Here is a 16249-nt window from a genome sequence, read left to right as displayed (position 1 = left end):
ATGCTGATTTGCAAAGAAAACAAACTGTTTTGGGATAAAATCAACAAATAACAAAACAAATACAAAAATATTTGGATCAAAATAAGGATCAATTTTAGGATCAGGATCAATATTTGGATCAACTGTAAAATGCCCATATCTTGCAAAATTAACAATTTATTTATTCTAAAATTTCATATATTTGCTATTTCAAGTCCATTTTTATCAAATTTATAATTAGATATTTATCTATGAGGATAAACAATGAAGAATATTAGGGTTTTTAGATTTGATCCTGATCTTGATCCTGATCCTTAAATCTTTGTGAACACGGGGCCTTGGGTCAAGGTTACCGTTACTAAAAATAAAAAATTGGTTTCCGGACAATAACTAGAGTTAGGACTGAGATATTGTAATCAAACTTGGTGTATAGCAAGCTTATATCAAGACCCTGGTTGGCATTGCTTTTGGACCCCCTGCGGTCAAGGTCACCGTTACTAAAAATAGAAAAATGGTTTCAGGACAATAACAAGAGTTAGGATTGAGATATTGTAATCAAACTTGGTGTATATCAAGCTTATATGAGGACCCCGGTTGGTATTGCATTTTGACCCCCTTGGTCAAGGTCACCGTTACTAAAAATGGAAAAATGATGTCCGGACAATAACTAGAGTTAGAAATGAGATATTGTATTCAAACTTGGTGTACAGCAAGTTTATATGAAGATCCTGGTTGGGATTACAATTAATTGAAATAAATCTGTGTACACAGTTGATACTTCATTTACTGTAGATTTAGTTCAAATTTTTCTTCAGACCACTTATCTTTTTAAAAGTCAAAGTTGTTGGTAGGGGTATTTTTCACCTTCAGTGATAGTTCTAGTTATAGATAACTCTGATTTTCCTTCCGTAAGCTTTGATGTGGCTATTTTCTGTATGTTGCTTAAAGAAAAAAAGGAAAACAATGGAGTAGTCACAATAGTACCTTTCATTAGAACGTCCTTCCGTTTGTCCGTCCATCACACTGTCCGGTCTAAAACTCAGCCGGTCATCAAGAGATTTTGAAACAGAAAATAAAAAAATAAAACATTTTGACACACACTTATCTCATTTTTTTTTGTGTAGGTCATTAAAAATGTCAGTTTCTCGGAAATGGAATGGGAAGTTAGATAGATAGGTACTTTTACTTTTTTGAAGATATCAAATTTAACAATTGTCTATACTTAACGATAAAGTCAAATGTACAAGAGGTAATTTTATTCCTTTAATACACTTACATGATTCATAATTGATATGTAGGATTGGAAATCTCTAACAAATGAGAAATACAATACATGCATTTAAAGAAATAATGGTTTTAGTACACGCCAGTTGCTTATATATTTTTTTCAAGGTTAATGAAGTTCTGTACTGACATTGATTTTGCAATATATGTTTAGTGTTATATTGTAACATTTTAGCTCGACTGTATGGAAAATATGATTACGGAGTTGTACTAGTAAAGTAATAAAGAAGAAGAAATAATGATGCCGTTTTATTTAGCCACCCTAATTTAACCTTTATATACTTGTCTTTCATCCAGGTCCTCGTCATCTTACAATGTTTATATATTTTGTAACAGTAATTCAAGAACAAATCTCAAAATTTACTCCTAACGGCAAATGAAATAGTTTAATATTTTACTGAATTCAAACAGATATTCCTGATATCCACCCCCATTACAATATTCATACTTCTGATATACATATTCCAGATTAATCCAAATTCAATTTCAAATAATAAACCGCTTTCGTTATTTAATTGAATTAATTTACATTTTAAAAAGGCATTTCTATCGTTACTTTCATGAAAAATTTAATCGCCACACACGTCACATATGACAAGATACTTCAAAAGCAATTCCCATTTTTAACTTGTATTTGTAAAAAAATGTCTTTTCTTTTCTAGTTCTGAACTTCTTTTACTTGTCAGTATCAAAATTGTGGGGATGCCTCCGTGGCCGAGTCGCCGACTTCAAATCACCTTTTCCCTTGCCGTTGTATCAGGGTTTATGTAAGGAATCTATCAAGTTAGTTTACGGAAGGTTGGTGGTTTTACTCAGGTGTCCGCTGTTGTTGTCTTCCTACACCAGTAGAGCGTGCTATCTCCTCTGACAGTTCTTGTCAATGAAGCGCCATTTTCTGATGATATTTCACCGTAACTGTATACGTGTTGTACATTAAATCTGTATTTTTTATATACGCAGTACGTAAATATAAAATAGGAATATATTAGTGTGTATTATACGAAAACCATAAAATTCATCATCATTGTGACAGGATAAACTGTGACTTTAGTGAGAACACGACACTATGGTCAAAATTCGCTGAAGACGACCGTGAGCAATTTTTGACACACGGTCAATTTGTTGTTCAATTGTGCATGTGATTGTTTCCGTTTATATAATTAATCTACACTTGATTAAAGTGTTAAATTAATTGCATAATTTATTAAATTAAGCACGGTATTTATCTCACCTGTTAGAAGTTCCTGCGGGGCGGACGTATCTGATTAAAGGTGCGATGTCACCACGTGACCGGTAATCGGTTACACGCTTAGCCAATAGAAAATAACCAGTAATTTATCGCTAATTTGTAAATTAAAGCACGTGGATCATATATATAAGACTACAGAAATTATTTTCAAATCACTTTCAGACTTTAATCTTAAGATAAACAAGTTTTAACATTTGTGTACATTGAGATACATTGGATTTTAAACTTGTTTAAATATGGATTTATTTCACACAAACATGTAAGTTATTCATTCAGTTTTGTACGAATATTTAGAATTAATTACAATAAATCATAGTCATAAATATTAACTAAATGTTTGTACTAAATTAATCTTAAACTAGTCTTTTCTGTGAAGATTGGCAGATTATTATAATTAGAAGGTGTTTTTACGGCATTTTTGACTAAAGTGTACATAATGGCAATATGTCTGATCAATCTAAACTCGTGTTAATATTTGATCATGTAATAGATCTACAGATTAATAACATAAAATAACAAAGATTAACATATCATATTTTAATATTTCAGGAGTGTTTTGTTAATTACGTTTGTTGTTACTGCGACAGCCTTAGAATCAAGTCAGGATATATCAGGTAATATATACTCGTATATGTCAGAAATTGAATCATTTTTCATCATTTCTATTAGCTCATAATTTCAAACATGATTTTTGTAAAAAAAATATACCGTTATGGTATCCTTGTTAAGTAGGTGTTGTATGGTTTTATCATATCTAAGAAGCCGGGTGTTGGACCTACCTCACAATCCGAGAATTTGTGCCCGGCTTATCTGTAAGAGTAGACTTCGGTAGAGATTTAAGTCAACGGTCCAATCCTTTTAAAATTGTTGTTGTAGTTTTTACATCTGAATGTTATAGTCAAAGTCCGCTTAGAATGATATGTTATCAGCAAAGCATTTAGATTAACGCATATTGCAATTAGTTGACTGTAAAGAAATATTTATAAAAAACAACAACAAAAAACAACAGTCAGATTGAGATGGAAATCTGATTTGTAGTGCACACTTGTGTATGAAATACTGCCTATTTGGTTTAAATAGCATATTCGTACAGCACCTTTTTATGTGTATACATGTAGAATCATTATTTCTGCTGAGATTACAGGGGTCATTGAAAATGTGATTTGGAAAGAATAACTTTTGTAAAATCTGCTTTAAAAACCAACACACCGTTGCTAAAATCATATTTATATGAAGGTGAGAAGTCTAATTAAGTGGTATTTGCTTTGTAAGAAGTGATAAGTAAAAGATTAAAAAGTATTGGATTTGACCAAAATTCTATTGTCATATTATCCCCATTTTCTCGTTAAAGGTGGTAGGTTTATATAATAATGATAAACCTATTTTACAGCACTGTCAGTTAATTATTTTATATTCCGGATGTTGTCATTTTGTCATAATGCGCAGCGGCATTCGGAACACCTGGACTATTATGTTATCCGGAGATTGAAGAAAATGGTCGAAAAGTTGCGATTAGCGCAGAAATTGAATAGTAATATTTGATCACTATTTCTGAATATATTGAGACCCCGCTACCGGTCTATACTGAACTTACTTCATTGCTTTAAATAATTTACAATAAAGGCCATACGTTTAAGTGGTTAAATTATTTGTATGGACCAAACGAAGAGTGCAGGATGTCATACACGCATTACAACACATTGAATACAATGAAGATTGAACATAATGAAGCTGGTCTTAATTTTATCAAAATTTTTAATTTCTCTTTTAGATATGCTGGCAAGATCTTTGCGGGCATCAAGTCGAGAAAAAAGGACTCATAACAAAGACAGAAAAAACATTATAGGTAAGTATTGCAGAATACATATGATATAGATTATCTCGGCTGGCTGTTTGCAATTTAACGCATAGTTACACGATTTATACTTCGCCTTAGATATTTGCCAATATTAATTTTGATATCGCAAACCCGATATGTCAAAATCACTCGCAATATTTTTTGATTACACCCGTTATAAAAGTGCTTCAATAATGTCAGAATCTCTACCGACTGTTTTATTGTCCGAAAACTGATTTGGCCCGGTGTGTGTCCACCTGTCAATAAATGCCTATCACAGGTTTAAATTACGCACCTTTTACAGCATTCGTTTGGCAAATTCCAAAAAATATATGTTTATGTGGCTCACACTTTTAGAATTTTTCGTCTGACATAATTATAAAGCCCTATGTAATGTGGTAGAAGTCTTTATGCCAAATGAAATGTGTCAAAGATCACCATGTCAGACTTGTTCCATCAAAATTACTTTATATGTTTACATTATCACTAATAAGATATTACATCCTTTATATAAGTACCGCATGTGTCTTTCATAACTGTCACGATTAAAGAAAATGAATAAAAAGACAAAAAACAAAAAGGACACACAAAGCGTTCAGTTATTAGTTCATATATTACTGTAAATATATTTTTCTTAAATACTTTAAACATTTTTTAAAGTTTCATCTTTTTATTTCAGATGCTGGCACGAAAGGAATTGTAGAAGCAGACGATAAAAAGAGTTGTTGTTTTAATGGCGGGATATGCATTATGAACACTTTCTGTCACTGCAAACGGTAAGTACAGCTGATATTCTTAATGTCATTCAAACAGTTATTTTTTATTCTGTCAATGTCAACAAATATCAGTTTAATTATATCTATTAAGTAAAAGTTAATTATAGTAATATGATATTCACCTGAACATATATATTATATTCTCACGTTGTAATGTCATGTATCTAAGGACAAAATAAAGAGATCTGTAATCCTGTATCATAATGTCTTTTTGTCCATTCCAGAAATTTCTATGGTCGTTTCTGTGAGCACCGTGTACGTCATCGCTCGTGCGGAAGTATTCGTCACGGAACATGGATGGCTTCCGGTTGTCACCTTTGCCATTGCTTCGACGGTAGAATGACTTGTAAAGTCACCACAATTCATGGATGCAGTAAGTTTTATTATTTTAAACTAATTTTATTTTCATGCATAGAATTCACTCATGATTTAAATTTCTAAATTGGGCTGCTTAACACTTATTTGTCGTTTTAAAGAATTGAGCTTAAAAATGTATTGTTTCATGTCATGTCACTTTTATTGATCATTAATATATTTGCTGACTGTTATGAATTCAATTTATTTTGCAGAAAAATTATCATATGTCGAAGGGTACGAAAACAATGCCGACTATATGGTTGGAATAGACAAGAAGGCTGAAGATTACGATAAGTTCTACGACTACGCACCGGAAATGGAAGTCACGTCTGGAACTGCTAGCTTTGGAGTTCCGGTATGGCAGCTTACGATGATGATAATTTATTTCAGCGTCTACAAAAGTATGGGCTCCTGAAAGTCAATCGTCTGTCATTCGGAAGATAAATAACGCTACCGTTTTCCTAAAGAATGGTTCACTGCGAAACCAGAAACAGACTGCCGAAGTAACTCCGCACACCAAGACAATGCTGGGGCACATTCATACTACGGAAAAAGAAATCACCGTGTCATATTTTTCACTGAACGCATGCTATCTATGTGAGACACAACATACAACGGAATTAGTTTATGCTGACGATAGGAGGGAAGCTGACATTCATGAGGACGAAATGATTAGTTATTGTTGTATTATAACAAATGTTTGATTTAAAAACTTTATCATTACACTCATGAAAACTATAACATTCTTCTACTGTTGATAATTACCATGATATACAATATTGTTATTGACTTAATAATGACTGAATTATTGTAACTGATACGATGTTACCACAATAAAGTCAAATACAAACGAATAAGAATTTCTCTATCTTTCTATGTTCAAATTGTTATAAGCGTCTGTTACTTATTATCAGTAATTCATAGTGAAAACAGAATTTACTCTTAAACTGAATCGGCCATACCCTTGCAAAAATATATATATCCCGTTAAGCGACAGTCATTTAGAACTTTGATATAGTTACAGTAATAAAATTGCCGCAATATGTCAGTTGTTTATTCGGCTATAAACTTAACCGACGTTTTTATTGTCTGACCCGGTGTGTCTCCACATGTCAAAAATTATGCCACAAACGGCGTAATACACATTTACTTACTTACTTACTTACTAACTTAAGTTAACTTAACTTAACTTCACTTAACTTTACTTTACTTTACTTAACCTTTTAACTTAACTTAACTTAACTTAACTTTACTTAACTTTACTTAACTTTACTTAACTTTACTTAACTTTACTTAACTTAACTAAACTTAACTTTACTTTACTTAACTTAACTTTACTTTACTTAACTTAACTTTACTTATCTTTACTTTACTTTACTTTACTTAACTTAACTTAACTTTACTTTACTTTACTTTACTTTACTTTACTTAACTTTACTTTACTTTACTTAACTTAACTTAACTTAACTTAACTTAACTTTACTTTACTTAACTTTACTTAACTTTACTTAACTTAACTGAACTTAACTTTACTTTACTTAACTTAACTTAACTTTTAAACTTAACTTAACTTAACTTAATTTTAATTAACTTAACTTTACTTAACTTAACTTAACTTTACTTAACTTAACTTTACTTAACTTTACTTAACTTTACTTTACTTAACTTAACTTAACTTTACTTTACTTAACTTTACTTCACTTCACTTCACTTCACTTCTTTACTTTATTTTACTTTACTTTACTTTACTTTACTTTACTTTACTTTACTTTACTTTACTTTACTTTACTTTACTTTACTTAATGTAAAACAAATGCAAAAATATGAAATGTATATCAACATTTAAAGAAACGTTTCCATGATAAAATATTATGCCTATTTATTCTAACTAAAGGGAAAAAAGAGCATAGTTCTAATGCAAAACAAAATAAATACTTCATGCAAACCCATACCTTCTACAAAATATTGCGTACAAAAGAAAAATAACAAAGATTGAAAATATATTTATGAGATAGATTCTTCAATAAAAGAACTTCCAGCTGTGTTAATCGACAATTTCCAATTTCTGTAACATTTTAACACGCCGGGTGTACGCAGTATCAAAATCGCATTCAACGCGAAATACTGACGAGAAAGGGAAGACTTGTGTCAAGACATTTGGAATATTAAAACTAGAAGTAAGGACATCTTCTTTGCAAAAGAAATTAAATTCAAATCTATTCTGATTGCTTTACATGACTCTTTTTTTGTTCAAAATACCGGTTGAAAAAGTGTTCGCGGTATCAGAATTTTCAGGATGCGCGCGCATGGTATGACCCCTTTGAATTCTCAATAAAAAAATACAATATTTCATCAGCATTTGGACGTGTCATCATCTCTCTTCACCTTTTATCCTATGTGCGATTCTGCGCGCTTCACGATTGTTAGCTAAAACATATATAGCTTCCAAACCCGTGCCACTGTTGATACACATATTTATTTACCATACATAAATTCAACATACATTGTTGTTAATCTTCAGTATAATCTGCTATTTTTACAAAATCATCTGCAGAAAGCAAAATAGACACACTGATTTTCAACCTTCATTTATCTAAAATATTAAACAGCATCGGCGAAAATGAGCAGCCTGGTTTTATACTTGTCCTTATAGAAAACCAGTCACAGTCAGAAAACCATTAATTCTAACTGAACATGAAACATTATCATAAACAGACTTAACAGTCCTTCTTTAGATACCATTTACACCAACATTAGCAAGTTTACCCCATAAAATGTGACGATTCATTAAAACATATGGCTTGCGTGGATCAATGAAAGCACACTCGCAGTTGACAATGTCTTCTTGTTTTCTAGTATCAATAATATAATTAACTGTTGATAAGTGATCAATGGTACTTTTTGTGTTCCTAAAGCCATTTTTCCTTCAAACGCCTGTCATAGAATTCTCAAGCGCTCGGCGTAGAGCCTTTAAAATGTTCCGGATCCGATTCTTTTATTGTGTGTTTCTTTTTTTCTGTGTTGTTCATACTTTGACATTTTCCCGAAGTCCAGATTGAAAGATGGAGAAGTCCCTTTGAGAAATATATAACGTGGAACGGGTTAAATTTGAATAATAGAAAATGAGTAAACCAGACAAATGCATCTGGGAGTGTCATTCATTTCTGTAAAGGTATGACTATATACATATTACATGTATTTATTTGATGTCTTTTAAACAAATACTAGTACATGTAGACTTCGAACACAAATATTACCTTAGTTTTCTATTAGATCCTTAGTTTTCTATTAGGTAAGGACTATATATCAACGAAATCATTTTAAATAAACATAGTCCTGGCTTTAAGTATACACAAATACATGTATGTCCGATAGTAGAAGTCTTGTTTTTTTTTTTTTCATTTTCAACCCATAAACAAAGAATAACAATATAGGTCATACCGTATACTCATACTATGTATGCTCATGCTATGTTATGCCAAATAAAGATTATGTTATGTATACAGCTCTCGCTGGATAAAGCTCTTACCGTAAAAAGCTCTGGCTGAATAAAGCTCTTACCGTATACAACTCTCTGACCGCCATACTATTATTGCAATATATATGTCAAGATGTTCCATTTTGACGAATAAAGCTCCATGTAGCCAAATAATAAACTAAAATGATGATATTTCTAAAAGCACATGAAACAATGGTTATTCGAATACCATAGATTTCAACGATGAGAATCGTAAGGAAGTCAGAAAGGGGTGTTCACCAAATTGGTAGGAAATAATGTGGATACCGTATTTACGTTAAATGATAATGCAGACGGGGATATTATCCATGACATCCATTGATGTGAATAAAAACATTTACTGTAGATTTATGTAAGTAGCATATTCGCACCAAATTTTAAATGAAAAATAAAGAAAATCTATACTGTTGCCGACGGTATGGACATGCGGATGTGATTCAAATATGATATTAAGTTGGCGTTCCTTTAAACAGTACCTTGATGTTGGATATGGAACTCAAATCCCTTTATACGCTGGAACGAGACATGAAAAATAAATCAAAATGGTATAAGTTTTCAAGAAAATACGATCCATATATATAGGGAGTTTTACATCTGAAACCAACTGTCAAAGCTTATTTCCACGGTGTTTTTGTATGTGTAATGTAACTAACCTTACGTGACGTGATGTGACGTAATGTTATGTAGTCTAAGTTATCGTGCTTTTAAAGTTCCCATATTAATGAACGTATAATTTGTTGTTGATATATATTCTTTTACCATAAAAATGATGAAATAAATGATCTTATTGAATGACACATTATGCAGGTTATAGCATAAATTAGCAACTGCGTTTCCTAACTTATCTGCAGAATAAGTATTAAATAAAATACACTTAATGTAAACAAACCGAGTCATTCGTTACTCTTTTTTTAACTGTGTGTGTGTGTGTGGTTTTTTTTAAAATAGCATCACAACGTTTATGAATTGGTGTCTGATCATGGTTTGCTTGGGAAATTCATTATCACTTTTTTTTAACTTTTTTTATCTATCATTTGAAAGTTGGATTTTTTAGCATGCATTTAATTATTTTATCGTATGCTTTACAATATGCATTGATTTTACAGAATGGATAATGTAATTTATTGATAGTTTTCGGTATGGATCAGTTGCACAGAATATGCTGTTGAGCAATTTTTGACACACGGTCAATTTGTTGTTCAATTGTGCATGTGATTGTTTCCGTTTATATAATTAATCTACACTTGATTTAAGTGTTAAATTACTTACATAATTCATCAAAATTAAGACGGTATTTATCTCACCAGTAAGAAGTTCCTGCGGGGCGGACGTATCTGATTAAAGGTGCGATGTCATTGGCAATTTAACACCACGTGACCGGTAATAATTTACATGCTTAACCAATAAGAAAGGACTAGCACCATACCGCTAATTTGTAAATAAAAGCACGTGGATGATATATAAGACTTCAGAAAATATTTTCAAATCACTTTCAGACTTTAATCTTAAGATAAACAAGTTTTAACATTTGTGTACATTGAGATACATTGGATTTTAAAATTGTTTAAATATGGATTTATTTCACACAAACATGTAAGTTATTTATACATTCAGTCAATCATCCAGGATTACTCTTCATATATAGTAAGTTTTAGCTGACTGTAAAATAGTTGAAACTGATTATTATATACATTTTAAAATATTTTAGTTTTGTAATTTAATGCATTTGTTTGTGATTTAATATAAAACTGGTTTTAGCGTCATCTTTACATTAAGCAATTATTATTCATAGCAAAGACCAAAGGCGCTTATGAATAAGTTTAGATCAGGGACATACATAATGTGTCAGGTTATATGTAAGGAAAAGTAATATATGATCACAATAAGCAAACTTTGATTTAATATTGATTATATACATGTAGTAATGTTACAGATTTATACCATAAAACATAACAAAGATTAACATATCATATTTAATATTTCAGGAGTATTTTGTTCATTACGTTTGTTGTTACTGCTACAGCCTTAGAATCAAGTCAGGATCTATCAGGTAATATATATGTAGTTTATTCATTATCAGAAATTCTATTATAACAATTTCAAACATAATTTTTATATATTTATTATGTTCCATATATCGGTATGGTTTTTAAGTGGCTGTTGTATGGTTTTTATCATATTCATCAAGATAATCTAAGAAGCCGGGTGTTGGACCTACATTACAATCCGAGAATTTGTACCCGGCTTATCTGTAAGAGAAGACTTCGGTAGTGATTTTAGTCAACGGTCCGATCCTTTTGAAAGCGTTCTTGTAGTTTTTAACATCAAAGTCCGCTTAGACTGATATGTTATCAGCAAAACATTAAGATTAACGCATATTGCAATTAGTTGACTGTAATGATCAAGTAAAATAATAGGCACCGATTGATATTGCATATATGAGTTGTCTTCATGGTATGCATCCATACTTATGTTTAATAATGTCGACATGTGCGCTGTTCGTTGTCTTGTATTATGCTATTATCATGTCTTCATGGGCTTATAAGCCTTATATGATTGCAATAAAACTATGTCTATGTGTATAAAAATAATGTGCGTTTGTTTAAATAAGATATTCGTACAACACCCATTAGTGTGTGTATGTTTTTGTGTATACATGTAGAATCATTATTTCTACTTAAATCACAAGGGTCCTTAAAAATTTGATGGGGAAAGAATAACTTCCATAATCTGGTTTAAAAACCAACACACCATTTTTAAAATCATATTTATAAGAAGGTGCAAAGAGTAATTAAGTGATATATGCCTTGTAAGCAGTGATAAGAAAAAGATTAAAAAGTATTGCGTTAAGTACATGTACTATATTTCTATTGTTACATGAACCCCTATTTTCTCGTTAAAGGATTAATGGTGTTTTTAAACTTATTGCAACATTTCGTATTTGTACAGGAATAACATAATATTGTTAAAATATACCGAGTTTTGCAGCACTGTCAATTTACAAAAATAGCAATCATTTTGTGTTCCGGCGTAGTGATTTTCTCTGGACACTGTATTTTGGTACCCCAATAATTTGTACGTTGTTCACGATAAAATATTCCCACACCTGATCGAAGTATATAATGAAATTATATTGCTTGAAATATTTCTACAAAAAGGGCCAACCTTTTTTTGTGGTTAAATTATTTGTATAGACCAAAAGAAGAGTGATAAAGCAGTCAGCGTTGGTTAGATAGGAAGGGTAAACTACGAGTCAAAGAACAGTAAATTGGAGACACACTATGCACCAGTTCGCAATTCGCGTGTCTACCTCAATCTTGAATTGTTTGGTATCTCAGAAACTTCGTCACATAGTCATCAACCATTAATTGTTAATCGTGTTTAATCTTTAAACATTTGTCAGCTGTGTGAAATGATTTATCATTTATTTACGTTCATTTTTATCTTTAGAATGTTTGAAATACCGAGTTTGGTGGGAATGATTCGAAATTAAAAACCAAAAATATTCTTCCATTCACAATACCGGACATAGTAGGAACATTAAAATTGGTTGAATACTTTGTAGTTTGACTCACGTTTTCTCTTATAGATTTGGCAAGACCTTTGCATGCAACCAGCCGAGGAAAAAGGACACATAACAAAGACAGAAAGAACATTATTGGTAAGTATTAGCTTGAACATATTTTATTGCATCAAAATGTCAAATATTATACAAAGGATAGGTAAATAACAAAAAGCAAAGGGCTTGGGTAATAAGTTCTAAGCAACATAAGATTAAGCCCTTCTTAGTAAGTATTGCCGGATACATGTAAATTTCACTTGTAAGAATGCGTATTGTTGCTCTAAAAGCATTAAAATCAGAGACATACTAGTAGATGTTATCTATGTCTCTGTTAAAATCAAGTAACTATCATCATTGGCGAATACCTCGTAAATCACTAAATAGTTGTACATAAATGAGAAAGCTTAAAAGATTAGATAACTGTTTCTCTATTTCCGTGACTATGAACATTTGAGTGTGATAACAGATTATTTAAGGTATGATTACATCTTAATACAGATTCAACGCGAATTACTTTATCTTGCTGTGTTAACATTGTTACAAGTACCCATGATTTAACCAGTAACGTGTTGTCCGGCACCTGAAGAATGTCTAGTTGGATTTTCTCTGGGTTTAACATGTGCACGACGAAAACTTTAAATCATTTTGTTATTCATGCATAATCTCAAATCAACTAAAAATGCATAGTAATGATTTTGATATTACAAAACCGATATGTCAAAATTCCCGAGATATTATTTTATTACAATGTCATAAAACTGTAATCTTTGCCGAGTGTTTTATCGGGTGTCCCCGGGTAAAATGTCCAAATTAGCGTTCATTTTGCATCTTGTTTATATAAAAATACATACCTTTTAGATTTTTTTTGCCTGACAAAATACATGCCATTTCTTCATAACTTAGTTTAAGCCTACCTGTCTGGCAATTTCTATTTGCTATCTAGAATTCTGTTAAAGCCATTTTAGGTTTTAAGATTAAGTACTGTGCGCATTTCTTTTATTTTCATTTGTATATTTTAGATGCTGGCAAGAAAAGCAGAGTAGATCTTGAAGCAGACGATAAAAAGAGTTGTTGTTTGAATGGCGGTATATGCATTATGAACACATTCTGTCACTGCAAACGGTAAGTACAGCTGACTAAATTTTAACATCTGAAGATAACCGCTCCGCAACTTTTGCTATACAGTGGTAATTTATTTTAGAATTATATACGTTTGAAGTTTTTTTTTATATCATTTTAATGATAACATAAAAATTGTGCATACCTTCTCCGCTTATCAATATTGTATGTATATGCTTTACACTGTCTTGTCATTTATCATGTTTCTGTTTGTCCTCATAGACCATTGGTCCGATGAAATATTGAAAACGTATCATCTGAATGTCATTTTTTTTTATATATATAGAGGATATTTGTTTGTTTCAGTGTAAGATCGAAAAATATTTCACCGAGTGAACACCAGATGCAATATTTTCCACGAGTGGCGTAGCCACGAGTGAAAATATAATAGCTGGGGTTCACGAGTGAAATATTATTTGATCTTACATGTAAAACAAACAAATTTTCTGTTTATTTCATGATTTTATTGTAGATTTTTACACCATTTTACTGATTTTTGCCGCGTAACGTCATGCTCTTATCTTCATGACGTCATCAAATAATGACGTCACAATGTTGAAGCAAAATATAATTCCATGATTATTTTTAGATTTTAGATGTTTTTCAGCACAACGTTCGTAAATATTTACGAACTACAGTTATCACGTACATTTTTTATTATGATTGACTACATTTCCGCTGAAAAAAACATTCATTAATGATAAATATTTTATTTTTACGCCAAATATAGTTCGGCTACTGTGAAATTATATTTGGTAATCATTACTGTGAAATTATCAGAATATAATTAACCGTTATAATTCAGTAATCTACTGCAAAACATGTAATAAATAGATCTATTTATAGTAACAAAGTGCTCATATTTGTTAATTTCACCAAATATCACTTAATATCTATTTTTATAAGTAAAGTATATTAACTTGTTTTTAAATAAATGCAATTCTTTTATTATAATGTCTTTTTGTCTATTCCAGAAATTTCTATGGCCGTTTCTGTGAGCACCGTGTACGTCATCGCTCGTGCGGAAGTATTCGTCACGGAACGTGGATGGCTTCCGGTTGTCACCTTTGTCATTGCTTCGACGGTAGAATGACTTGTAAAGTCACCACAATTCATGGATGCAGTAAGTTTAATGATTTGAATTAATACAAATTCGTGTTTTATAATCTCTCGTTATTTGAATTAAGATTTCAATAACTTTAAAGGGAATTCACTGAGTCTTTTTTTGACATGGGACTAGAAATAATTTTTCGAGATAAATTTTCCATTTGATGTTGATCAAGACCAATAACCTTTGTGTAAAATTTCAGATAATTCGCTCACTCATTTCTTCTAGAGTAATTATTCAAATTGTATAAATAACCCCCAAACTGGAAAGCGTTTCAACGCTTTTCATCCAAATCGGACTAAGAAAAGCACAAAAATACGACTTTCAGTTTATTTCCAAGTACATTTCTTAACTATATTTGCATATGTCTGTTTAATATGCCTTAGCTTATTTATGTAAAAAATTCAAACTTTATTTTTTTTAGGTTTTTAGACATCAGTCTATTTGACACCTAAACATAAATCTTTATAAGCACTAAAAAGAAATAATATCAGTTTTATTCATTTTTATTGAACATTGTACCATTCCTGAACATTCTGAATTTTATTTATTTTGCAGAAAAATTATCATATGTCGAAGGTTACGATAAAAATGCAGACTATATGGTTGGAATGGACAAGAAGGCTGAAGATTACGATAAATTCTACGACGACTTTGACTACGTACCGGATACGGAAGTGACGTCTGGAACCACTAGCTTTAGAGTTCCGGTATGGCAGCTAACGATGGTGACTATTTATTTCACCGTCTACAAAAGTGTCGGCTCATGAACGTATATTGTCTGATACGCGGAAGATAAATCAAACACAACCGTTTTCCAAAGGAATGGTTCGGAGCGAAACCAGAAACAGACTGCGCAAGTAACTCCGCATACCAAGAGAACGCTGGTCAACACATTCTTACTACGAAAACGAAAGAAACATATGTGTCGTTCTTACATTAAATACAATATATATGTGAGAGTGAGACACAACATACGACGGCGTAAGTTCAAGATGACGGCATTAGTTCAAGATGACGGCATTAGTTCAAGATGACGAGAGGAGGGAAACTGACATTCATGAAGACGAAATGATTAGTTTCTGTTGTGTAATAACAACTGTTTTGGATTTAATAATATTTGTATATGAAATTTTAATAGGCTATACACTTGTAAAATGTAATTTATTCATCTACATGATTAGCCCGTTACTCCAACGTTATAGAATCAGAACCATTAATAATTGTACCTACAATAAAATTACTCGGTTATGCCAGTTTTGCTGTTGTTTTTCTTTACTTTTTTTCTTCAGTTTTTTTTATACCAACTGTTATATTGTCCGCACTATGATTTTACTTTAACTGCTTGCAACACGATTAGGTAGCACTCTTAACTAAATATCAAGTTCCTGCCGTTAATGTTCTATAGGCAATGCTAGCACATCTGATATTTCTAACCCCAAACTGCCAAACCTTGGAAAA

General features: G+C 31.4%; 2 protein-coding genes across 2 annotated transcripts; both read left to right on the top strand.

Moving 5' to 3' along the window:
* Nucleotides 1-3057: 3057 nt before the first annotated feature.
* Nucleotides 3058-13604, top strand: LOC132758340 (cryptic protein-like). The gene is made up of 7 exons (XM_060749956.1): nt 3058-3126; nt 4284-4358; nt 5029-5125; nt 5350-5498; nt 5695-5837; nt 12589-12660; nt 13581-13604. Exons 2-7 carry the CDS (start codon nt 4286-4288, stop codon nt 13602-13604), a joined length of 558 nt encoding a protein of 185 aa, XP_060605939.1. The 5' UTR covers nt 3058-3126; nt 4284-4285.
* LOC132758320 (uncharacterized) lies at nt 12286-16018 on the top strand. The gene is made up of 4 exons (XM_060749897.1): nt 12286-12660; nt 13581-13683; nt 14655-14803; nt 15347-16018. Exons 2-4 carry the CDS (start codon nt 13658-13660, stop codon nt 15556-15558), a joined length of 387 nt encoding a protein of 128 aa, XP_060605880.1. The 5' UTR covers nt 12286-12660; nt 13581-13657; the 3' UTR covers nt 15559-16018.
* Nucleotides 16019-16249: the final 231 nt, after the last annotated feature.

This window comes from Ruditapes philippinarum, unplaced genomic scaffold (assembly GCF_026571515.1).
Source record: "Ruditapes philippinarum isolate M1 unplaced genomic scaffold, ASM2657151v2 ctg667_1_1_1_1, whole genome shotgun sequence".
Lineage (NCBI taxonomy): Eukaryota > Metazoa > Mollusca > Bivalvia > Venerida > Veneridae > Ruditapes > Ruditapes philippinarum.
Note: the sequence above shows the minus strand (reverse complement) of the source record. Positions and strands in the feature narration are given on the sequence as shown.

Excerpts from the sequence above, each read along its gene's own strand:
- LOC132758340 (XM_060749956.1), top strand. The coding sequence starts at position 4,286 with ATGCTGGCAAGATCTTTGCGGGCATCAAGTCGAGAAAAAAGGACTCAT. Across the intron at positions 5,499-5,694 it reads CACCACAATTCATGGATGCA|AAAAATTATCATATGTCGAA; the intron begins GTAAGTTTTATT and ends TTTATTTTGCAG. Across the intron at positions 12,661-13,580 it reads AGACAGAAAGAACATTATTG|ATGCTGGCAAGAAAAGCAGA; the intron begins GTAAGTATTAGC and ends TGTATATTTTAG.
- LOC132758320 (XM_060749897.1), top strand. The coding sequence starts at position 13,658 with ATGAACACATTCTGTCACTGCAAACG. Across the intron at positions 13,684-14,654 it reads ACATTCTGTCACTGCAAACG|AAATTTCTATGGCCGTTTCT; the intron begins GTAAGTACAGCT and ends TGTCTATTCCAG. Across the intron at positions 14,804-15,346 it reads CACCACAATTCATGGATGCA|AAAAATTATCATATGTCGAA; the intron begins GTAAGTTTAATG and ends TTTATTTTGCAG.